At 37.9% G+C, this 24,582-nt stretch overlaps 1 protein-coding gene across 1 annotated transcript in view; it reads right to left on the bottom strand.

Annotated features, from left to right (window-relative positions):
* Nucleotides 1-24,582, bottom strand: part of MGAT4A (alpha-1,3-mannosyl-glycoprotein 4-beta-N-acetylglucosaminyltransferase A) — an 83,116-nt gene that overhangs the window by 45,224 nt on the left and 13,310 nt on the right. Inside the window, exons 3-5 of the mRNA XM_049834445.1 lie at nt 6,455-6,622; nt 3,693-3,833; nt 438-571 (exon numbers count right to left, since the gene is read on the bottom strand). Of these exons, the coding sequence (XP_049690402.1) occupies nt 438-571; nt 3,693-3,833; nt 6,455-6,622 (443 nt within the window). The remainder of the gene's footprint in view (nt 1-437; nt 572-3,692; nt 3,834-6,454; nt 6,623-24,582) is intronic.

The following is a 24,582-nucleotide window of genomic DNA, read 5'->3' as shown; positions in this document are numbered from 1 at the left end:
CCAGAAAATGAAATAAGTAACAATCTGTGCCTAACATCTCAAACTGCAGCACTCATTTAACGAAGAACTAAGCGGTAGCATGAAGAGAATGGGATGGATCCTGCCTATGACACCGGAGTCCCTTAACCTTATTTTGATGTTGAAGGAATAAGGTAATTAGCACATTATCTGTCACTATGTATAATCATCAGAAGATTTGCAAAATAACCAGTCCACTGAATTTGTGTCCACTACTGCCTTGATAAAAGTAAAAAAGCTGGGCTCCTCAGGACCGTTTCTCTCAGAAACACAAGACTGACATGGTCTTTTTTTCATGGAAGAAGACAGTAATCTGTCTATGTCTGGAAGAAAAAGGAGATCCTCAACAATTCCTGAAAGGAGTGGTACTTGTAATTAAAGGCAGGTTAGAAATTGTATAAAAATACTTAAGTGATTACCTCTCCTATAAAGACAACCATAACGCAATCCAGTTTTTCTTCAGGGGACAGCTTATCAATAAGGGAGTGAAGAGTTTCTGTAAGGTAAGACTTGACTTTTCTTTTCACTGTTGGTATTCCCATTACAATGGAAACTGAAATCAAACAAACCAGAAATATACTTTCAGTGATTTCATACACAAGACAGAAAACAAAAATCTTATCTCATAATAAAGCATTGCTTAAGAAATGCAGAGTTAAAAGATGGAGATAACAGTAAATAAAAATATGACAGCCATCATCAGGAGCATGATTAACATAATCACCACCAACACTCAGAGCATACACAGCAAACAAAAAAAAATTAATCCTAGACATGCCAGATTATTGCATAGCTGTGGTGGGTTGACCCTGGCTGGATGCGAGGTGCCCACCAAATCTGCTCTACCACTCCCCCTCCTCAGCTGGACAGAGGAGAGAAAAATATAACAAAAGGCTCATCAGTCGAGGTAAGGACAGGGAGAGATCACTCAGCAATTACCTTCACGGGCAAAACAGACTCAACTTGAAGAAATTGGTTTAATTTATTACCAATCAAATCAGAGTAGGATAATGAGAAATAAAAACTAAATCTTAAAAACATTTCCTTCCTTCTTCCTTCTTCCCTTCTTCCTCCCCCTGAGCAGCACAGGGGGATGGGGAATGAGGGTTGAGGTCAGTTCATCATATATTGTCTCTGCTGGCTCCTTCCTCCTTGCTCTCTTCCCCTGCTCCAGAGTGGGGTCCCATCCACAGGAGACAGTCCTCCACGAACTTCTCCAACGTGGGTCCCTCCCATGGGCTACAGTTCTTCACGAGCTGCTCCAGCGGGTCACTTCCATGGCTTGCAGTCCTTCAGGAGCACACTGCTGTAGCATGGGTCCCCCACGGCGTCACAAGTCCTGCCAGCCAACCTGCTCCAGTGTGGGCTCCTCTCTCCATGGGTCCACAGGTCCTGCCAGGAGCCTGCTCCAGCGTAGGCTTCCCACAGGGTAACAGCCTCCTTCGGGCATCCCCCTGCTCCAGCATGGGGTCATCCCTGGTCTGCAGGTGGATATCTGCTCCACTGTGGACCTCCCTGGGCTGCAGGGGGACAGCCTGCCTCACCATGGTCTTCACCACAGGCTGCAGGGGAATATCTGGTCCGGCACCAGGAGCACCTCCTCCCCTTCCTTCTGCACTGACCTGGGCGTCTGCAGGGCTGTTTCTCACATATTCTCACTCCTCTCTTCAGCTGCAGGTGCTGGGGTTTTATTTTGACCTTCTAAAATCTGTTATCCCAGAGGCGCTACCCCCGTTGCTGATGGGCTCAGGCTTGGCTGGCAGCAGGTCCAACTTGGAGCCGGCTGGCATTGGCTCTGTTGGACATGGGGGAAGCTTCTGGCAGCTTCTTACAGAAGCCACCCCTATAGCCTCCTCACTACCAAAACCTTGCCATGCAAAACCCAATAGATAACGAGCACCACCATGGTATTAATCAGATAAGGTGCACCAAGACTTATAGAGTGATTAAACTTCCTAACTCAGTTTTATTTTCAAACTGGCATAACCATTCTTCACAGTTCAAGTATTTAACTGCTCAGAAATCATCTTTTAAAATGACACTGCTGAAAAACTATTACTTTCCTTGCACCTGATTTGGGTTCTTCTAGAAAAACAAGTGCAGGTCATCAGGACTGCCTGGAAATTTCTTATTGAAATACCTTATCTCTGTTAAAAGCACCTCAAACACAAAGCAATCTGGCCCCAGCTACAACACTATTAGCACCATCTTTCAACTGGCCATTTGACTCCTGTGTTCCTTAACTTTCCCACAGTCTTTTCTTCTTCACCCCACACCATACCCAGGGCTGGCTACCTACTAGGAACACAGCAGATAGATAGCATCAGGAACACAGTAAAAGGATAAAGCAGACTTCATGAAGTCAGCACCAGCATTCTGAGGCATCTGTGTGAAATGATTTACCACATCATAAATATATAAGATCAAACAACTATTAAAAACATTGTTTATTCTTCCCTATAGAGCCTGCTTTGCCTAGCAACTACACATTAACAAGCTCTGAATTTTTAAATCAAACACTCAAAAAGCACAGTGACCAGGAAAGGGGAAGATGGGGAAATAATTTCAACTCAGAATTTCCTCCCTCTTTTTAATTAAATAAACCTAATTCCTGTTTTGTAATTTCAAACTTCTGTCATATATTCCCAGTGGGATGTAATACAGGTTTTACTTAAAACAATAAAGGAATATGAGCTTTTTCCTTCCTGAATAACATTGAAATAAATGGTATTTATAGTCCAAAAATAACCCTATGGCTTGAGCCCACACATTTGTCACACAGGCATGCCTTCTGTTAAAAGGAGGCGGCATTTAAACTTACTGAAGTAATGAAAAAAATACAGGTCAGGAATAACTAATGCTTCTTTCAAAAGCAAGGAGGGGGAGAAAAGAAAAAAAGAAAGGTCTAGTGGACAATAACACAAGCCCTTCAAGTCAGATGGCACACACAGAAACAAGGATTCATTGGTGGGGCCTTCAAGCTTAAAGACACACACATACACACACACACATGCTTTGAGGTCTATCAGCTTGGTTGGGCTTTATGCTATCTATTTTCTAGAGCTCCAAGAGTGGGATTCCATGGAACTATCCTAATGACCAAAGCTCAGAATTCGTGAGGATGGGGGGCGGGGGGGAAGGGATCAACAGTACCGCAGCACAACACTGATTATTTTCTTCCCCTCCAATGAATGTCCACGTTTTACTGACACAATTGTATCTGATTATCCTAGTTCTCCCAACTTTAAGTTATACATCAAAATATATTGTTAAAAAAACCAACCAAACAAAAAACCCCCATCAATTCTAAATCATACCCATGCATGGTTGCCCCACAAATCTGAAAAGCCAAAGGGATATGTCCATTAGCAGTTCAGAATCTGTAACGCTTGAGCTTTGTTCCCTTTTACTTAGTCATAAAAAAAATTCATCCAAACTAAATGCTTCTTAATGCGTACCTTAACAACGCATGGGTTGTGATTGAGATTATGCAGAAAAGAGCAAAGCTGAAGTCAAACTCCTTTGATCTCAGATTCAGTGCGAATTCTAAGATATCAATATCACACAAGTTAAATGAGATGTCCTTGATCTACCAAGTAATACAGTAATTTATATTACTAAAACTAGAAAGTCCTCCAGATATAAAACATAAAATAAACATTGTATCAGCATACCTCCTGTCCTTCCAAGGCCAACCTGCACAGAAGGCTGAAGGCTTCCTTCATTTTTCAACAAATGAGGCAAATGGTAATAGATATTTGGCACTTGAAGAGATTTTCTACTTGTTAGCTCTTTTAACAATTTCAGTGTTTCATCTGCAAATATACATGAAATCAGTAATGCAGAAAAAAAATAATATGAAGTTTTATGCAGTGGTAAATAGTACAAAATTCCAAGCTTGGCCCTAACTGAAAAAACAGAACAAATGATGCATTTTACTGGGCATTATATCTTGTGTACAAAGGAAGTGTTTTCTTATTTTAATGTTTTAAATAAACGATGGCCAATATTATTTTTCCACCAAGTAATCTTGCTACAGATATAGTTAATACTTACCTGATCACGTAAGACTTAATGTGTAATCACAGAAGTAAAAAATGCTCCATTTATTCAGGGGTTTGGTTTTAGGGGTTTTTTGTTTGTTTTTTCCAATGAATCAAAATGGGAGGCTTATTTACCAGATTATTTTTTACTTACATTTACAGAGCTCATCACTTGATGCAATCAAGAGGCTGATGATCAAGCTCAAGATGAGCATCAGCCTCCAAAATAGGTAAAAGCTTATGGAAGACTTTACCAGTTTACCATTTAATCACTAGTTATTAAAAAGGACATTACCTGTACATTTTACAAATCATAACCAATACCTTAGCCTGTATGTTTTTACATCTTCAATGTGATGCTACTGCAAATAACTTCTCAAAGCTACAAATACATATCGGAGTACGCTACACATACAGATACAAAACAAAAATAGCATTAAGTATACAATTGAGATTTTGAGTATTTCTGCAATAAAATAAATGCTAACATGAATTTAATTTAGTCCATTAGAGTACTTAAAATAATTCTTGCTCCTTCTAGAGTAACTGCCTCTCAGGATGTCCAGGTGGCTCTCAAAGTTGCAAATAACAGTTTTTAAATTCCCCTGCTGTGCATATTGATTTTCTTAGAGCAAGTGTGAAAACAACTCATTTCAAATGACAAATATGATAGCATATGGATCTTTGAAAATGTATGGGCTTTATAATATCAAGTTAAGTAAAAAAAAGATGTACTCAAGATTTCAGAGATAAAACTGAATTGTGAAGAAGTGAGAAAAGTAATGCCAAAAATGTCATTCCTCTCAGATTCTGACTGTAGCTTCTACAAAGATAGAAGGGGTTTGTTGTCGGTTTTGGTTTGGTTTGTTTGGGTTTTTTTAAATATTTATTTTTGGGTGAAACTAAATTCCTAACCACTTAAAATCTTGAAAAAAGCTTTGTAAATAGATGCCATAAGTAAAGATGCTTATTTTGATAGATTCTAATACAGGTACATTTTACTTTTCCTGCTAACATTTCCTTTAGCTTCAACTGCAAAAGCTGGACTAAAAATTCTGTCAAAGTATGACAGCTCTTTGTATGAATGAATAATGATCTACATAAAACAATCTGAAATTCTTTCAGCTTCAAAGATAGCAAATATTACATAGGATTATGTATACTTAAGTACATTAAACTTAATAAAAATCTATCTAATACTAAGTTAAAAATGTGAATCAGTAACTTCAGCTGCATCAGAAGATAATAACTCCCTATAACTATATTGTCTATAAGCAAACTAACTAATTTTTAGAAATAAATGTGGTAATAACTTAATCATAAATCCAGTATCAAAATTACTTGACTTCCTCTGTGGTTGTTTGTTTTAACAGGAAAAACATACACGTAGAATAGGAAGACAAGTCACAGACTATGTTAAATGTAACCTTTAACCATACCATTACGGGAGATCCAGGGAACTACAGAGATCAGGTTAGATACACCAGTGTCAGACAGAGCAATTCATCATTAATATCAGCACTGAGGGCCTATAATTATAACAACCACCCCACCTCCCCAAAAGAATTCTATAGAAAATAGTAACCCATAGCATAAACGCAAGTAGACAACAGATTTTAAAAGCTTGATCCAGTTTTTTGATTTGCAAAACTCTTTGGTTTTATTCTGCAACCTACCAAATCATACCTCTTGCCAGAAAGTTTATATTTATTTGTTATTCATTTCCTATCTAAAAAAATCAGAGCGACTAAAGCAGTAATGGTGTGATTTTAAAAGTTAACTTCAATAATCTGGTAAGTAGTGCAAAGTCATTCTCTAATATTGCCAAACACAGCTCTCGGTAAACTTGAGCATCAGCCTCCAAAATATATAAAAGCTTATGGTAGACTTTACCAGTTTACCGTTTAAACACTAGTTATTAAAAAGGACATTACCTGTACATTTTACAAATTCTAACCAATACTTAGCCTGTATGTTTTTACATCTTCGAGCTGACTTTTAAACATATTTTAATTGCTTCAAGTTCATTCATTTCTTCTGTTTGCTCACCTTTGCCCTCAAGGTTTATTTTAAAAAGTGATGTAAATTATTGTCAAAATATATTCAATATGTTAAATAAGTAACCAGAATTTCCAGACTTTGGGAGCTTGGTATGGAATAAGTATTCAGTCCTTAAAGTCATAAGAAGAAGAGTGGGTGGATCATTAAGAACAGAAATTGGAAAACACAGAACCCAAAAAAATCCCCACCAGATACAACATATTACACATTCTTTATTTGCACTGCTTAACAGTTTCATTCGGCTTTCCTGGTATTAATTTCTTATTCTATAGTAATAAGAAGAGATATTGGTATTGCAGAGTTATAAAAAATAGCTCAAACACAGTATGTACCTGAAAAATTATTCATTGCATTCTTACTCCCATTTGTTTCTGCTACTGCACGCCTAAACTGCTCCAAAATAGCATTCAGCTCAGAAGAGCGTTGCAGAGTACGATGCTCAGCTATACGAAGACGTTCCTTCAAAGCATGAAATTCCCGTTGATATGCAATCAACTTTTCTAGAGAGAAAAAAGATGATCCTGGTTATTTCTGGAAACAAACACCTACAGACAGATCCAACAAGGGTCAGGGACTGCTCAGGTATGCAGCATCTGAAATCCAACCAAGAAGGGCACAGCCCAGCACAATCCCACCTGCATGAGGCACCTTAGCATTTACACAGCGTACTGAGGGAAGAGTGAGCTGCACCAGACAGGGATGCAAAGCAGGCATTAATGGGGGGGTATACCCCTCACCGTAGCCACAGACAGGGGCAACCTCTGAGTGCCTATTACTCAGCACCACAAGGCAGTTCTGAATCCTTTCTTGGAACAGATGCCCACAAACCCTTTCTTTTAAGAAGCACAATAGGAGTGGTGCCTTACAAAAGCACAGGTTATGCCTTTTGAAAGCCCCCTCTAAATACTTTGTAAGAATCAGCAGAATTTGACAATATTCCAGACATACCAATTTCAAACCGAAGTTTTAACTTAATGATATTCTCAGTGCCTGCAAGAACAAAATTTTCATCAAAATCCTGCTAATGTAGACACGTATGTGTATTCTTTGAAATGAGACCAAAAGAGAGGGGGAAACACCAAAACTCATTTGCTGATATATTGCTTATGCCCTTGCCACCCAGCAAAGTATCTCTGGTTTCTGCATCTTTCCTTCTCCCTACTGGTCATTTCCTTGAATCTCCTGCTCACCATCATCAGTCTCCTTCAGCCAACCTACAGATATGGACTGGAGTATCTTAAGTGATTTTTATACCCTGTAATCAATATTCCAACCACACAGCTGTCATCCATAGACATATCTTTTTTGTTATTTACCTATTCATTCCTAGCCTTTTAGTATTGCAATGGTAAGGAAGCAGAAGTTTTGCAAGCAATTTGAATCTCTTCCTGTTGTGACATTACAGTAACATATGGGGTAAAAAAGGAATTACAGTCAACTTTCCCTTGTTAATAATGTTGCATTTCCTCCAACTTCTTTCAATTTACATTTATTTTCTTTTTTTGTGGTTGGGATGTACTGTTCCGATTATGTTTAGTAAGTATAATTAGCTAAAATGCCCTCTGTTTTGAAGACAGAAAAATAAAAACATAGTTCACTACCTCTTAAAAACATTTCCCTTGCCAGCCTTATTTTCCTTTTTTCATTAAAACCAAATGGTTACTGTTTTTGTGCCAACAAACCCAGAACACAGTGCTAGGCACATTACACACTGACGACTGAATCCAGACTGCTATTTGATACAGGACTTAGTGCTTTAGTCAGCAATATCGAGAAGGCCAGGAAAATTTTCTGGAGTTTCTGGCATGAAGGACCTTCTTACTTGCCAATGATAACCCAAAGAAATCAAAGATTGCTTGGAACCATGTCTACTAGCTACAGTAATGTTACAAAATATTTTAACAGCTAAACGAATACAGAATTGTATTAGTTTAGACACCACACTCAAGTATGTAAATGATATTCCCTCCCCAAAATGAATTGGTGAAGGCAGGTTATATAGATCCCTGTTAATTTCCATATAAACAGGGAAGAACAGGTGAGCCACCAAAGCACATGCAAGGTTTTATTGAGGGCTTCTATAGCTGTGGATAGCCTCAGAAGCAGCCTGTAGCAGCAGGTCTCCCTTCATGTCTTTCTTCATGGTACAAGATCGCAGACAAACTTTAGCACTTCTGTTCTTCCTACTTTGAAAAGGCTAAACTTGTCTGTGGTGGAGTCTGTATTTCTCCTGAGAAAATGGTGAGAACTCTACGGAACATGTGGTTCAGGCTCCAGCACCTCAAGTAGGATGAATTCAAGTCTTCCTCTCTTGACTTAGACAAATTCTTGGCAGAGACCATTTCTCTTTCTACACTTACTACAAGATAGCAGTACATCACACACAGTATTCCAGTGATTCTGGTGCTCTAAGGAACAGCAGAGGCCTAGAGGGAGCAATTTCCTTAGGAACACATCAAAGAGTGGAGAACCACAGTAGTTCCCTGCTACCTCCACCTAGCAAACTCCATAATGCAAAATCAGAAATATCTTGCTAAACTCAGCCTGTAAACAGAGATTAAGATTTTTCTGCCTCCCTAGTTCAGGTAACTAATATGAAAATGGGACTTACAGGACCCTTGTAATTCCACAGCAAATTAAAACTCTGTCATAAAACCACAAGAAACTCAAGAGCGCAACTGAAAAGGCAGTTTTATCACATGAAGAAATGAAAACTGTAGTTTTGTATCAAGAACTACCAATAAAAATCCCTTACTGAGGAGATAGCTGTTATAATGCCTTTAATTTACAATTAATAAAGTGTCAGTAATAAAAAGGTAATTAGTTAATTTCTTTTTAAATAAATTTAAAATTATATATGTGAACTTTTATTTTCATAAGTTATCATAGCAGGTTTTGACCAAAGAAGATAGGTTTCCAACTGTGACACTAATTCTTCCACTGGGAAAAATTTTGCAAAGTAGTTCAGTCCTGAGGCTCCCAGTGAACAGTACTGGTATTATATTTATGGTACCCAAGATCTCAAAAGCATGAATTTCTTTAAGAAATACTAGTTGATTGGTTCGAAGTAGTCAACTTCTCACAGCTCCTTCAACCAGACGTATCTGAGTTAAGGAGGCTGCTCTAAAAGATACATAAAACCCTGAAACCCATCCTTCAAAAATGTATGACTGATTTTTTTTTTTTTGTTAGGTCACAATATTATTCAGCCAAGTAAAACTATAAAATATTATTATATTTGTAATGTTAGCATTTTAAGTCCACTACACTATGAGTATTTTTCTGGTTATTTACACAAAATTAAGTAAAAAATATTCTTTCCAAGAACTTAAGCAATTTAAAACATTTACATCTCCAACACTACCAGAGCTAGCACTTTTTGTGTATTTGGAGATAAATGTGTAATTTGCCTTTTGGTACTTGTTTTAGAATATGACTGCCTGTACCTTGAAACAAAACAAATTAAATTTAAATTTCTAACAGTTATATCTTTGGCATACTTGCAGTACTGCAAAACATTGATGAACTGCTCAGATACTTATTAAAAACAAACAAATAAAAACACAAGCAGCAACATCAAATTTCATCTCATACTGAAAGGCACTTACAAAAGAGAAAATACTTCTTCAGCTCTTACAATACCACCAATCATGGTCACCACCTGTCCCAGACCTTAGAAAAGTAAGTGTCCCTTAAGGCATCAGGAGTTTATAAATACTGTAATTTGATTTTTCATAGTTCTTGACTCTTAGGTACTTGGGAATGAGCCTACAAGATTACATTTAAGGATCTATTTTTACTTAAAGTTTGACTTAGCTCAAGTTTGTTATTTGCTCTCCCTGCCCCCCCCCCCCCCCAAAAAAAAAAAAAAGAAAGAATTTGAAAGCTAAATCTTTTCATCAAAAAATTAGGACTTTTTGAGGAGAACATGATACTGTATTACACAGAAGTCTCATTTATATTTTAAATTTCACTTCTTTCCTCACAAGGAGGAAGTGACTGTAGAAGTTTCTCCAGAAATTCAAGGCAGTCCTTCTGAAATGTGTATGTATGATGAAAGGCCAAAGCCCAATTAGAGTTGAAAATCACCAGTGCTGTATCTGACAACAAGAGTAGCTTTGTTAAGTACATTAATAGCAAAAGGAGGTCTAAAGAAAACATTGGACCAGTACTTGTTGATTATAGTCACCTAACAGGGACAAATGTAAAGCAGAGGCATTCAATGATTTTTTTGCTTCAGTCTTTAATAATACTGATAGACCTTGGGCTGCCCAGTCCTCCAAGTCAGAGGACCACGAGTGCGGACTGTATCAGCTGAATGTTCACAAGTCCATGGGGCCTGATGGGATTAAACCCAGAGTACTGAAGGAGCTAGCAGATGTTATGGCAGTACCCTTCTTGATCATCTACCAAAGGCCTTGGGAGTCTAGGGAGGTCCCCGCTGACTGGAAGTTAGCCAGTGTTATTCCAATTTACAAAAAGGGTATGCAGGAAGACCCAGAAGACTACAGACCTGTTACTCTAACCTCAGTTCCTAGAAAAATTATGAGAAGATTATACTGTGTACTATTGCAAGGCATTTAAAGGACAATGCAATCATCAGACAGAGTCAGCGTGGCTTCACAAAGGGAAAGTCCTATTTAACTAATTTGATATCCTCCTATGGTAAGGTCACCTGCCTTGTGGATGAAGGGAAGGCAGTGGATGCATTCTTATTTTTTTTTATTTTAGTAAAGCTTTTGATACTGTCCCTCACAGCATCCTTCTGGACAAGTTGTCTAACTATGAGATGAGCGGGTTCACGGTGCGCTGGGTGAAGAACTGGCTGAACGGCAGGGCTCAGAGGGTTGTAGTGAATGGGGCTACATCTGGCTGGCAACCGGTCACCAGCGGTGTTCCTCAGGGTTCAATTCTAGGGCCAGTTCTGTTCAATATCTTTATCAGTGATCTGGATGCAGGAGTTGGATGCAACATTAGCAAGTTTGCTGACAATACCAAACTGGGAGGTGCTGTCGACTTTCTCGAGGGACAAGAGGCCTTGCAGAGGGCCAGACTGGAGCACTGGGCAATCATCAATGGCATGAAATTTAACAAGAACAAATGCTAGATTTTGCACCTGGGACAGAGTAACGCCAGGCACAAGTATAAATTGGGAGAGGAGTGGCTGGAGACCAGCCCTGCGGAAAGGGATCTGGGGGTGCTGGTCGGCAGCAGGCTCACTGTGAGCCAGCAGTGTGCCCTGGCAGCCAAGAGGGAAACCTGCACCCTGGGGTGCATCAAACACAGCATAACGAGCTGGTCAAAAGAGGGCATTATCCCCCTGTATTCAGCGTTGGTGCAGCCTCACCTGGAGTACTGTGTGCAGTTCTGGGCTTCAGAATTTAAGAGGGATGTGAAGGTCCTTGAACGCATCCAGAGGAAGGTAACAAAGCTGGTGAAAGGGCTGGAAGGCATGTCCTATGAGGAGCGGCTGAGGACTTTCGGCTTGTCTAGTTTAGAGAAAAGGTGGCTGAGGGGCAACCTCACTGCTCTCTACAGCTTCCTGAGGAGGGGACATGGAGAGGGCGGTGCTGATCCCTTCCCCCTGGGATCCAGTGATGGGACACGTGGAAATGATTCAAAGCTGCACCAGGGGAGATTTAGATTTGGCATTAGGAAGCATTTCTTTTCGGAGAGGGTGGTCAAACACTGGAACAGCCTTCCTAGATTGGTGGGTGATGTTCCAACCCTGTCAGTGTTTAAGAGGCATTTGGACAATGCCCTTAACAACCTGCTTTAACTTTTGGTCAGCCCTGAATTGGTCAGGCAGTTGGACTAGATGATCGTTGTAGGTCCCTTCCAAGTGAGATATTCTATTCTATGACAAGCTGACTTGTAAAGCATTGTATATACAAAAAAATCAATAGTGTAGCTGATATTTTCAAAACACATTTGACCATTTAGTGCTTTATTGTTCAAAGGTTTCGCTAAAACCTAAAGAAATTGAATTGATTTCATGTCAAAAAGTATAAAATCACTCTTTTTTCATTGCTGTTACAGTAAAAAGAAAAATACTGAGCCTAAAACCATAAAGGAAACAGTCACAGAGATCAGTGGTCACCATCATGAAAAAAGTTTGTTTCTACAATGTTATAAATTACTTTTCTCCTTCTTATGCTGAAACCTAGAGTACTTTAAGAAAACAAAGGATGGAATTCAGACAGTAAGTTATTGGCCTTATACAGCTGATGGAAGAACCCCAAGCATATCCATTTTCTGACAAATAAAACATCCCTCTAACAGCAGCTGTAGCCAATATCAAATGCATTTGGTCTCCAATAATTTCAGCATACAGTCATATATTTATTTAAGAACAATATACTACTTTACATTGAAATGAGAAGGTGATGCTTTTCCATACTTTGCTCTGGAAGCCAAAAAGATCAAATAAAAATAACTAACCCTCATACTTCCAATGAAATATCTTGTTAAGAAAGGACTTGAGAACTGAAAGCATTAATTCTTCATCATTTACTCTTAAACTCTAGTAGTTTCAGCAAAACTCCAGAAGCTAAAACCTAAATATTTTAGCTGGCTTGATGCTGCGCACTTCTTGGAAAGTTAACACTATGTCAACTCACTCAGTAGTTTGTTTTCCTAACTTTTTTTCCGTTGTTGCAAGATGTTCTACTAAATATGCAGAACCTAGAATTTAGACAAGCTCACTTAAAAGTTGATGCAGTATTTTGAAAATTAAAAATTCAAATCAAACTGTGAAGGTTTGCAAGGTTTTGACCAGAGATGTAATCTCAGCTATCAGCCTACTCTTCCTCCTCTGGGTTATTTATGGTTCTCATACTAAGCAACTGTTTGTTGTTTGTGTGGTTGGTTGGTTTTTTTTTTTAAAAAAGGTCATTCCAAAAAGACACCATTAGCCTAAGTTACAAACTCAGCCCATTCTCCTCTTAGCCCCACACAGTCTTGATTACATAATTTGATTTTTGCTCCAAATTTAGACAGCTCATAAGCAAAGTTTTAACCAGATACCAATTTCCTAAGCTCAACATGGAGCTTCTGAACATCTCAGCATATATCTAGTTTCTTAGTTTTGGGTTTTGTACTACTAGTCTAATCTGTTTATGTACTTCAACCCATGATTTTTAAGAGCAAAGAGTTTTCCCTTGGGATAAAAAAGGGCATCAAAGTAAAGGAACAAAAAATATGGTATAGTTTGAATTTACAAAAGCATTTTGCAGATTATCTGAGCTCAACTACAACAGCAAAAGCAGTCTGAATTGTAGGTAAATTACCTGCACTGACAGGATGCTCACTGTATCATAATTCCAAATGAAACACATACTGAGCAACAAAATGGCAAAAATACCCTGGAAACAACACAACCAAAGCAACTCTATGGCTACTCAGCTTCAGTGCCATTAAAAATCATCAACAGCTCTTAGGTTTTCTGTTCATGTTACTTTTTTAGCAAAATGAAAATTTTTAACACCCCAAGCCTGCCAGTGAGGAAACCACTTTGGGTATACTTTTAAATTGAGTGGAGTACAGACATCTATAGAATCAGCAAAATTCTGCTGCCTCTGACTGTTTGAAGTTTCACCATAAACCACCCACAAAGGAAATGGAGATGGGTCAGTATCAAAGAAAGAACCTAGGCACCTAACCTTCAATTGCAATGCACTTTTGAAACCTGTACATACGTGTGTTTGTGTCAACATTAATCTTAAAACACAGAAAGCACAGTTGAATAGGATTCCTGGTCAAGATACTGGTATTATTAAAGCAACAATCACTAGAAAATACTCAATTCACTATTTAGAAATCTGAAGAACTACTTAGATCCACCAATGAGATTGTAGGTGCAATTCAATATTTTTGAGAGCATGTAAGTACACAACAGTCTTGACCAATGTATACATATATTGATATATGAGAATTCACAAGATTTTATTTATATACCTTAGGCAGTAGAAGAGGAACACAGAGGAGCATGTATTTAGATAATATGCATACACATCCATCTTTGTTAACATTGCACAAGGGAAAGGAGGTACAGGCACTACAGAATCAGAGACATTTTGTGACCCTCTAGAGATGCCTCTCTCAAGAAATGGGTTAAATAGTGGACAAAGAAAAGGGGCCAGAAACCGTCTAAAAAGGGAAGTTCGCATTTCTGGCAATGTCTGCAAAGCTTCTGATTCCACATAGGCTGCAACAGCCATACTAACATAGCCTGGCCTCCAGTAAAAACTCTGCCACTCTAAAAGAAGAAAAAAAGATAAGTGGCTGCCATGTAATATGCCCCCATGCCCCGCCCCCCTTATTTTTTGTGGGGAGGGAGCATAGGAAGGTAGAAGAAAACAGTATTGCATGAAGACCCTTACAAACCTCAAGAACGTTTCAGTGATTCTCATTTAGTATTGCCATTCTCCCTCAAGGAAAGCCTTTTACTGTCTGCTAAAAGAAGCACCATCTACAACACAAAAAGCAGTATGAAAGCTTTGCAAGCTGTTATTTATCTTATCAATTAAGCAGGTTCACATACATGTTAAATCACAGGTCATTTCCACAACTGGAAATGGAACATACTGAACTAAGGTGACTGTATTTAATGGGGGGGTGTGTAAGCTATAATTTACTCAAGAGGTCTATGGTGGTATGGCTGGTTGTCTCCAAAGGCAGATGCATCAGACAACAAGATCAGAAAAAGCTTTATGACCTTCCCATATCAACAGCAGGCAGTTGCATCTTCCTTCAAACCGCGGATCAGCTAAATACCCAAAGTGATGGATCTGCCACACAGAGAAAAATGTAACGAGCCACAGACTTGACACTCATAAAGGACAGCAAGACAACTACAGAGGGCTTAGCTTTACCACACTATAGGCCTGATTTATATTTCCTGCTCTTACCCAACTGAACTGTTGAAACCTCTTACCCCTTTGTTCATTAAATAGGAATAGGAAGAATTGACTGCTGTCTGACATACAGACAAAAGGCTTTGGTTGGCAACAAAGCATTGCACACAAATATTCAATTAGTAAAATGGGTAAGAGTGGGAACAGATACCTGATGCGGCAGGACCTCTCCTCTATCCAAGAGGGAGATATTTAAATAATTATTCAAACAAACAGCGTCTCACTGGCAATAGTACTAAATTCACTAATGTAACAGTTAAGTATACGGCCCACCCTCGTGATAACCCTTTCAGTTTTAGTCTTCCAGCCCCTGGGGTCCCTCTCCTTAGACCCTCACTCAAAACCAATAAAGCCTGCACCTTCTGGAAAAAAACCAAAACAACACAAAAAACAAGAACAACAACAACAACAACAAAAAGGCTTCAGCTGAAGCAAATTGTGCTACAAGTTAAAGGTTCCACAGCAAATGTCTCATTTTTCTGTATACTCTGTTGAAGAGTTATTAAACTGCCATTAAATAAATGTTTGAATCTGTGAGAATACAGTGTAGTGCTAATTCTGGTACTTTTGTGATTAGTTATTCCACAACTCATTTACTCCCACTACAAAAACCCCACAGTAGTTACCGTCATGCCACAGGTTAGAGACAGTAACAAGCTTCCTGTATTAATTTGATATGCTTGCATCAAGGTTGTTGATCAATTTACAGGTTGATACAAAATAGAGCTCTTAATGGACAGACAGCTTCCACACTGAGTTTTTTATAGAATCAGTGGGTGTAGCAAGAGCAGGTTACTCTTCAATGAATTAGGGCTTTGTCAACATGCCAGCCAATCCAATCTGGCATAGCTTTTACAAGAATGTTTCTTTGTTTCAGCTACATAAAGTAAAAAATTAAGTTCTGCACTTCCCCTAAAATCTGTTCAGATGCTTTAGGTGATCCGTGAAATTGTGCTACCAAGTACACCAGTATCCAGTAAGTCACGACAACACCTGCACTGACCTGCACTTCGCTCCCACAAAGATGTACGCAACATGTATTTTTTAGACCATGCTTGATCCGTAACACCCGAGTACCTTATAAGCTATCACATTTGCAGTATCACCTGATCAAATAGTCATCTTTGTCCCTCACAAACAGATATCCTTTTAAATTAAAATCCTGCTATGCTAATATGTGGCGGACTAAATCATTTCCAATGTCAGTCAAAACAAAGACTGAATTCCTCTAGTAAATCAAAAGAAATTCTTGCTACACTAGCACTTAAGTAATTTTCAACTTCATCTTAAAACTGACACTTTTTTTTTTGACAAAGGCTAGATTTCCTATTTTGTGTGGGTTTTGCAAAATGTAACTGTAAATAGGGTTACCCAATATTGTGATACAAAATCCTGCTGTCATCGCACTGTACAATCATCCAGCATCCACATAAAGATGCACAGACAAGAAATATATAGTGGCCTTTACTGAGGAAATACAAACATTGCTTCCACTGCCCTCTGGAAATGACTCCAGAGTTCAGAAGATATTCATGAGACACAAATCAAGCACCGCATTCTCAAATGTCCAACTGAGGAATGGTGAGCAGAGGAATTGTGAAACTCATCACACAGGCATGGCCAAAAAGCTGTCCACACAAGAGAGATATTAAAGATGTTCCAGAGTCCACCTGTGACATTTAGGCTTATAAAAACAGCAAAACATTGTAACGAGCTGAGGTAATTACCAAATGTCAAAACCTATACACAGGCACAAATCATATTTATAACCAGCAATGTCAAACAATGAAGAATAAAGAAGGTGTTAACAAAATTTGCCCCACAAAATTACATCTTAAATGTGCTTACAAATCAGACTCTGATTTTGCCTCCAAACTGCCTAAAACCTGATACAAGGTGTCCTTGAAATGTTACATTACCTTACCATGGATGACTACTCCCCATGAGCTAATTAGCTTCCTTGCTCTTAAGTGAAATTAAAACCTTTTATAAGCAACTTATGATGAGTTATAAAATCTGAAGCAGAAAAGTAATCAACTATGCAAATACAGAATAAAGCAGTACATTGTAAATGCTAACAACAGACATGCTATAAATAAAAGCTCTTAAGAAAACTGCTCAAGGTCAAATTTTATCAGTCCTCTTTGAACACTTGATCCTGTGGGCCTTTTTACTTACAACGTTTGTAGCTATGCCTGTTCATAAAGCTATTTTATTATTTTGAAGGGATAAGAGAATATGTGATTGTTTTAGGAGTATATTATTCTGTAAAATTAAAGACAGTAAGGTAGATGATTTAGATACAAAAAATACATCCTACTAATCATGACAAAACATTTTCTGCTTCACGAAACAAGAAAAACCAAACAAAAAAAGTCTTGTATCAAGATTTACGAAAATAAGTGGGCAAGTCATTCTTTTATCCCTAATCTTGTTACTCAAACTGACAGGTCATTTCAGCAATCCGGTACTCCAATCTACCAAAACAATCTCGTAGAATTACTGTTTATTGCCCTGGTTTTCCACATAGAAATGTACTTATTAAGACTAAAAGTATTTTTAAAAAATGCTTATTCAAGTAGCTTTCACTGTGAAGAACAGCTTATTTTTGAGTGGAGGTTCGTTCTGCAGGTTTTCCTAACTTATTTTTAAAAAATAACTCAAAAATTATAATTACTTAATTTTTCATTGCAACTTGTTCACATTTTGCACTTCAAGGATCTGTATAAACAAATAATGTTTTTTGTTCTATTCAATTCCAATACACTAGCACAAGTCTGAAGTGTTTGCTTTGAAACTTTCAGGGCCTGATGCAATCTCAGTCCAGAAAGTTTTGTTTAAACATTCCTTTGCCGCAGGAGCTGAAGTTGTTTTCACTAAAATTTTTAAAGCAATCTGAATACGATCCTTTGTAACATCAACTGGTAAAACCTTCCTATTTTGAAATGTAAATTTCAGAATCAATTTAGTTGTAAACATTCTTTCAAAAAAGTAAAATCCCCTGCTTTCTCAGAGACTCCACATATACAAACAAAGCAGAAAAATGGGAGTACAAAACAGATCAGACTCTGAGAACCTGCTTCCCCTCCCATTTTTTTTATCTTTAACATAAATACACTACAAATCCTGCAGCTTACCAATCAAAATGGAAGCACATAATAGTACAACAGGCAGGTTTGGTTTTTTGGGTTTTTTTGTTTGTTTTCTAAAAAGCTACAGAATAAAAAATTTTCCTAGAGGAAAAACTATCCTAAGCAATCAGAAAGCCAAAGAAGCCAAACTAGAATTGTGACAACTGATGAATGATTTACTTAAGGGGTATTTTATTAGCTGGATAGAGCAGCCAGGAACAGTTTTAAATGTCTCCAGATGCAATTGCTCACCTTTGCCTCTATATACAAATTGTTCAATACAGAAAGGTCACAATTTAGAAAGTCTCCTATACAGTTACAAAACCCACTATGACACCACTCTCAAGTCTCCACTGATGAGGGCTGACAGAGGGTCTTAATGTTCCTTTGGACACAAGGAATAAAAAGAATAATATATCAGAATATATCCAGACACCCATGACTAAGGAGGTCAAGTCAACAGAAGCATATGGTGTTCTGTCTGTGCATTGGCTTCAGACAATAAGGATAATTAAACACATGATTTGTTTGAGAAGTTATTGGCAGCACTTGAGCTGAAAGTCTTCTTTTAAAATAAAGAACAGCAAGCTACAACGATGGAAAAAAATAAAGAAATTTCATATTTGCAATTTATTTGTCCTGATCCAACTGTTAACTAGCATTCATACTTCTTTGCCTAGTAAACAACAGACCCCAGGACTCTACGGATGAATATAATCCTCAGGGCTTTTGGGGTTCCAGCTATTTGGTTTTTATTTTATTTTCAGTGCTAAGAAGCACTGTCAACTCTGCTGGCATTTCTTCTTTAAAGGGAAAGTGATATAAAAAGGTCACTGAAATCATATGCTAAATCAGTTCTACAATAAGCAATCAGCATTTAACACATCTCTAGCCCTGAATAGAAACACTAAGGAATAAATAAAAGCTTCATAGATTCTATTCCCAAAGAGCAAAGCTCTACAAGGAAAATTATTACAAATTCTGCTGTAGACATACATAGCACAAAGAGTTCAGTTTAAGAGGTAAATAAAAGAGCTCAGCGGACTATGCAAACTATTGAATTCATGTAATTTGGACATTAACTCCTTCCAGTGTCAGAAGAAATTACCTTCAAACAACCTTCATGAAAACCCTCCACTTTGATACTTCTTACTTGCCTTGCACAAGACTCAAAGTGTACAACAGTGTAAAAGAAACTAGGAACTGGTCAACGATAACATCACAGTATTACCTCAAAAACAGGAACGCTATTTCCAGTGACAGCTTTTACAAAGATCATCACATCACGATTACTTTTTCAAACTAACTGTCAATTAAAAAGCCACACTACAACTCTGACTAAAATCTTATGCAGATCTACTGCTGAAGCAAGCACAAAGCTCCAGTTCAGGCAAGCATTACAATCATAGCACTGAAACACACTTTACTTTGAAGATACAGGATAGTTCAATATCTAGCCTGCATTCTTGGCAACACTGAAGGACTAAAGCACATTAGCTGAAAGAAAGCATTCCCATTGCATTTTTTTAATATACTAAAATAAAACAAAACATTCTACATTTCTGCAGAAACACGTGTATTAAGCATACATGTCGCATCCATTTATTATGTTTGCTTCCATCATTTAGTTTATATGTGTGCACACTTTATTGCTACCAATAAACAAGAATATCTTCTTAAAACTACATAATAGCTAATCACACTCATGTCTAACAAGACATATGAAAGATGCCATAATCACTTATGCTCATCCTAGCAAAGTGTGGCTCTATAATGTAACGATCAGCATCTCTGTGTCATATCATAATTTCAACACTAAAAATAATACCAAAATCTAACCCTGGTAAAATACAATTCTTTCACATCTGTTAAAAAAGAACAAGAGACAACCCCTTCACCTGAAATACTCACAGATTTGCTGACAGCGTAAACAAATGTAATTACCCTTTAGGTAATTCGACTCCTTACAGTCAGTTTGACTACAAGTCATCTGTGACATCTCATGTTCCTCCTCAGACCTCAATCAAACAATATTTTCAGCTACTTCCTACAAACAAGCACATATAACTATATTAAGATATCAAATCAAAATATTCATGCCGTCTAGTCTCAAATTCATGGGGGGGGGGGGGTATATATTTTTTTAAAATGAAAAGTATTTCTCTGCATACCACCTTTTTGTATGCTACTGAACTTCTAATTCCATTTACTAAAATAATGTTCTCTGCTGTAACAGAATTCATGAAAGTAGGGTCTTTGATTCTTGTTGTTATTGACTGAAGTTAAAACTGGAAAAGGGATCTGGAAGAGAAAACAAGTTTCCATAAGAGCTCACAGTAAAAACGTTTTTGTTCAAAATGTTTATTATCCAAACCAGGGTGCACAAACACTAAACCAATTTTCCAAATCAATTTGGCAATCATTCAAGCTTCCTCTAATCCTGTCACTCATATCTTGCAAATAGCTAGTCATTAACTGAATCTGCATTCTACACTTTTTTTTAAAATCTTTTACATATCTGATGCTTCCACATCAACTTCCTGCTTTAATAGCTACAGTTATAGCTATATTTTAAAATTAAAGAGATAAAGTTTTAGTCAAAGGTTACAAACATTATTCCTTGTATTCATGATGTACTACGCACAAGAAAATTCAAAAAACTAACTGATCTGAAATCAAGTTACTTTCTTCCCTTCTCCAGCTCTTGTTACACCAGTAAACTGTGTTGCTAACATAACACAAGGTTAGCTATACAGCTGGAACCAAAGCCAGCCAGTGCCTCCCATAGTGCCTAGTGTTGAGGGACCTCCTGATTCAAAGGAAGAAGTAAAAAATTCTTGGTTAAAAATTGAGAATAAGGTGCAAGTTTAGTCCTTTTCATTCTGGAAACAGCCGAAGTATAATTCAGAGAATATTTAAGAAAGACTTAAATTCTAATTAGGACGACCATTATAATACACACAGATAGGTCTGCATTTGAAAAAAACCACAGATTCAGGTATGGTTTAGAGATGACCATCATGCTAATCAATATGCAATTGGGAGCACTGGTGTATCGCAAGCCTGTAATTATGGCATTAAGCCAATTCAAAATTCAATTCTAGTTGGGCACCTGAAACTAGTTTAACCTCAACTCTAACATGGTCTCTATGTATCATATTTCTTTTGTCATCATTTCACAGGCAACTTTCATTTGAGTAAAAAGAAAATGAGTAAAAGTTTAAAAAAATCAAGGCAGGGGGATGGGATGAACCCAGATGTTTATGTCATATGCAAATGCTAAAACAAATAATATACTTTAACAGATCAGAATTTCCATCATGGCAAACAAAACTATAAACAGAAAAAGAATGATCTAGAAGAAGCAACAAACATGTATTCACAAGGTTAGAGAAGGCACTACTTGGTTTCTTGACAGACTTGACTAAGGCCATTGGAATGTGTCACGTGGTACAAGCAGCTGAAATCTTAAAATTTTTTGGCAAGAAGTACAGTGTCCAAAATATTCAGTGCAGGAAATTAATATTTTGGCTTAACTTCCCCAAATCACTGTGTTAATTACATATTTTAATTATTCTCCCATTATACTACTTTTCATCAATATTATTGAACATTAGTTTGTGATGCTACAACACCACAGGGAATGTGGTTCCATTTGTATTTCAAATGGGTTAAGGTTTCTGAGTAGAATAATAACTTCCACATTGATCCTTTCTGTAACAAGCAAAGAGTTTGTGGAAGAACTAGCAGAGTGTAGGCACTATTCCCACAGAAGAAGAGCTCCAAGAAGCATCATGTGGCTATAAACCACATCTTAATAAAAATGAATTGAAATAAAGTATATTTTGATTTTCCTTTACAGGAAAGACTTTGGTGATTTGTTCAAAAAACTTTTTGCATTACAAAAATTGTATGTAAAATTCCATTTTTACTTTTGAAAGATGCAAATCAATACAGCCATAGGACAGAAGTTTCTATTAACTGTCCCCTTACTTTTATGCCATTATTGCAGTATAGCAATCAATCTGCTGTAAAGCTTTTTTTGAGAATGAAGGGTAGATTCAACTGCATCAGCCACCAACTCTACAGTTTCACTTAAATGCCACAAATGGCAACACCGCCTTTAGCATAACAATAAGCCTCCTACATTTAATTTCCATTTGAAAAATGCATCTATAACATCTCAATAAACAACATCACAAAGTAGCCACGAATGCCTTTTTTCTTCTATGGTGCATTTAAAGATGACAGTAAACATGTACAAACAGTTAAGTAAGATGCATCACAAGACCAGATACAGATAAAAGCAAACAGCTTAAGCACAGATTCTTGCCAGACCAAGAAGGCTATTCTCCACTAATTCAAAAGACGACCAAGTACAAAAATACACCTGCAAACACAATTCACAAGCAGTTTGTCCTACACTTTGAAGAAGGATTATACCAGCAGTATCATGAACAATCAAAAACTAATATATACAATTTACATATAAATGTCTGCTTGAGTTTTAAATAAAACAGCTCTCTCACCTGGCACTCTGGTTAATTTTGTGTGCATAGCGAGAGCCAAGACTGTGCAGTGGAGAGGGAACACCCAAACCCGAACGTAGATACTGCATCCACACAAGTTTCACAGATCTGTTTTCCTACAGCTCTCTCCACCCCTTCTCACTTACAGGAACTTCTATCCCAGTGGCCCCAGCTCTTCCCCAAGACTCCCGTCCACACCCCAGGACCCTCTATTTCTCTGCCACTGTACCCCCAGCCAGCACAACCAGTGTACAGCCCTTGGCACACAACTCCTCATGCTGTCGCCCGTGTATGTCTTCCCACAGACAGACTTCTTCCGCGCATTTACAGCATCTGCCTTTAATCACTAGCAAAATACAGCAGTGCTGCAGCAGACAGAGCTCTGCACCCATTGCGTGGTCAGCAGGAACATGAGCAGTGGCTGCTCAGCTAGCAAAGCCCAACACTGCAGCTGAGCTCCTGCCCTTCCCTCCATCCATGGGGCCAAGCAGAGGCTCTGTCCTGGTCCTAACACCCTTTTTCCTCCAAGTTACAGGAATACAGTGATACTGACAACACCAAATTTGAACCAAGTGAGGAGGACAGACTAAAAAAGTATTACAAAGGAGTGAGAAAGAGAAAAAGAAGATAGAGCAGCATATCTTAAGGCAAAAGAAGCTGCAGTGACAGTTCAACTTTTGAAAAAAGTTAACAGCCATCCTACATTCATTATCTGAGTCATTAGTTTATCGTTATGACTGCACCAGAGAACAACTCAAAGCCATTGTACTGAATATACAAACATACTGTGAATGTCCTAGCATCGATTTTTTTCCTGCACGAGGACAAATTTTCAACTTCACCCAATTCAAATCTTTGATCACTGTAATCTATGCATAGCTAAAATACCACAAAACCCAATGCAACTCATCTCCAGATCCCCAAAATGCAAATGAAAGAAAAAAAGTCTTCCATTCAGTTACAGCTCATTCCAAGTTAAAAACTTTATCAAACTAAGTTAAATACAGTTAGGTTTAAAGCAATGTATTACAGATACAGGGCAAAGCATTTGTCTCTTTTTCAGTGTCTCCGTGTAATACAAAATTGCACATTTATTGTATACAGCTGCCTTCTCAGTAAAGCAGTGTGGAGGAGGAGTACAAGGGAAAATGAGCCCTGACCTAAAAAGGTCATCTCTACCTATGAATGCATGTGTCCCATTTACCCATTTACATCAGTAGAGAAAAGTTTTGTTCTACCACCACATGTCTACATACAGGAGTTGCAGAAAGGTCTCCCCTATTTCTGTCTAGAACCTCCCTGATCAACAGATAAATTTGCGCAAAGCAAAAATTTTTAACCCTGATGCTTCCACGCAAACAAACTCTACAACACATGCACCTCTGTACATCCTCCAGGATGTGACTCAGCACGTACACCAACCAACCAGGCAGTAACTAGTGGCTGACCCCTCTCAGACATCCCAAAAGCACATGGACTATTGTGCAACTGCTCAGCAACTACTTAACATAAATATGCACTTACATAAAACTTCCCAAAGCTGTCATTTACCATGCACACTTCAACAATCTGTGTACACAGTTGGGATTTCTGGTCATGCAGTAACCTGATCAGCAACAGGATGCCTGTGCGGCAGCATCCACCCATCTGGGGCTAACAAGCTCAGCATCTGAAGGATTTTTGCCCAGACAAGATTTCCATGAAGAAAAAGAAGTCATGTCCAGGAAAACCCGTGTGTATGTATCCCAAACCTTCTCCAACAAGCACCATATTATATGCTTATACACTGTTGAACATTCAGGGCTCGGATTTTGAAAGTTAAGATGCTGTATATTCTTAGATAGATTAACTCAGCTACAGACCGATGTGGCAAGGAAACAAAGCA

This window comes from Accipiter gentilis, chromosome 31 (genome assembly GCF_929443795.1).
Source record: "Accipiter gentilis chromosome 31, bAccGen1.1, whole genome shotgun sequence".
NCBI classification, from domain to species: domain Eukaryota; kingdom Metazoa; phylum Chordata; class Aves; order Accipitriformes; family Accipitridae; genus Astur; species Astur gentilis.
The sequence above is the reverse complement of the archived record's forward strand: the minus strand, read 5'-3'. Positions and strand labels throughout refer to the sequence as shown.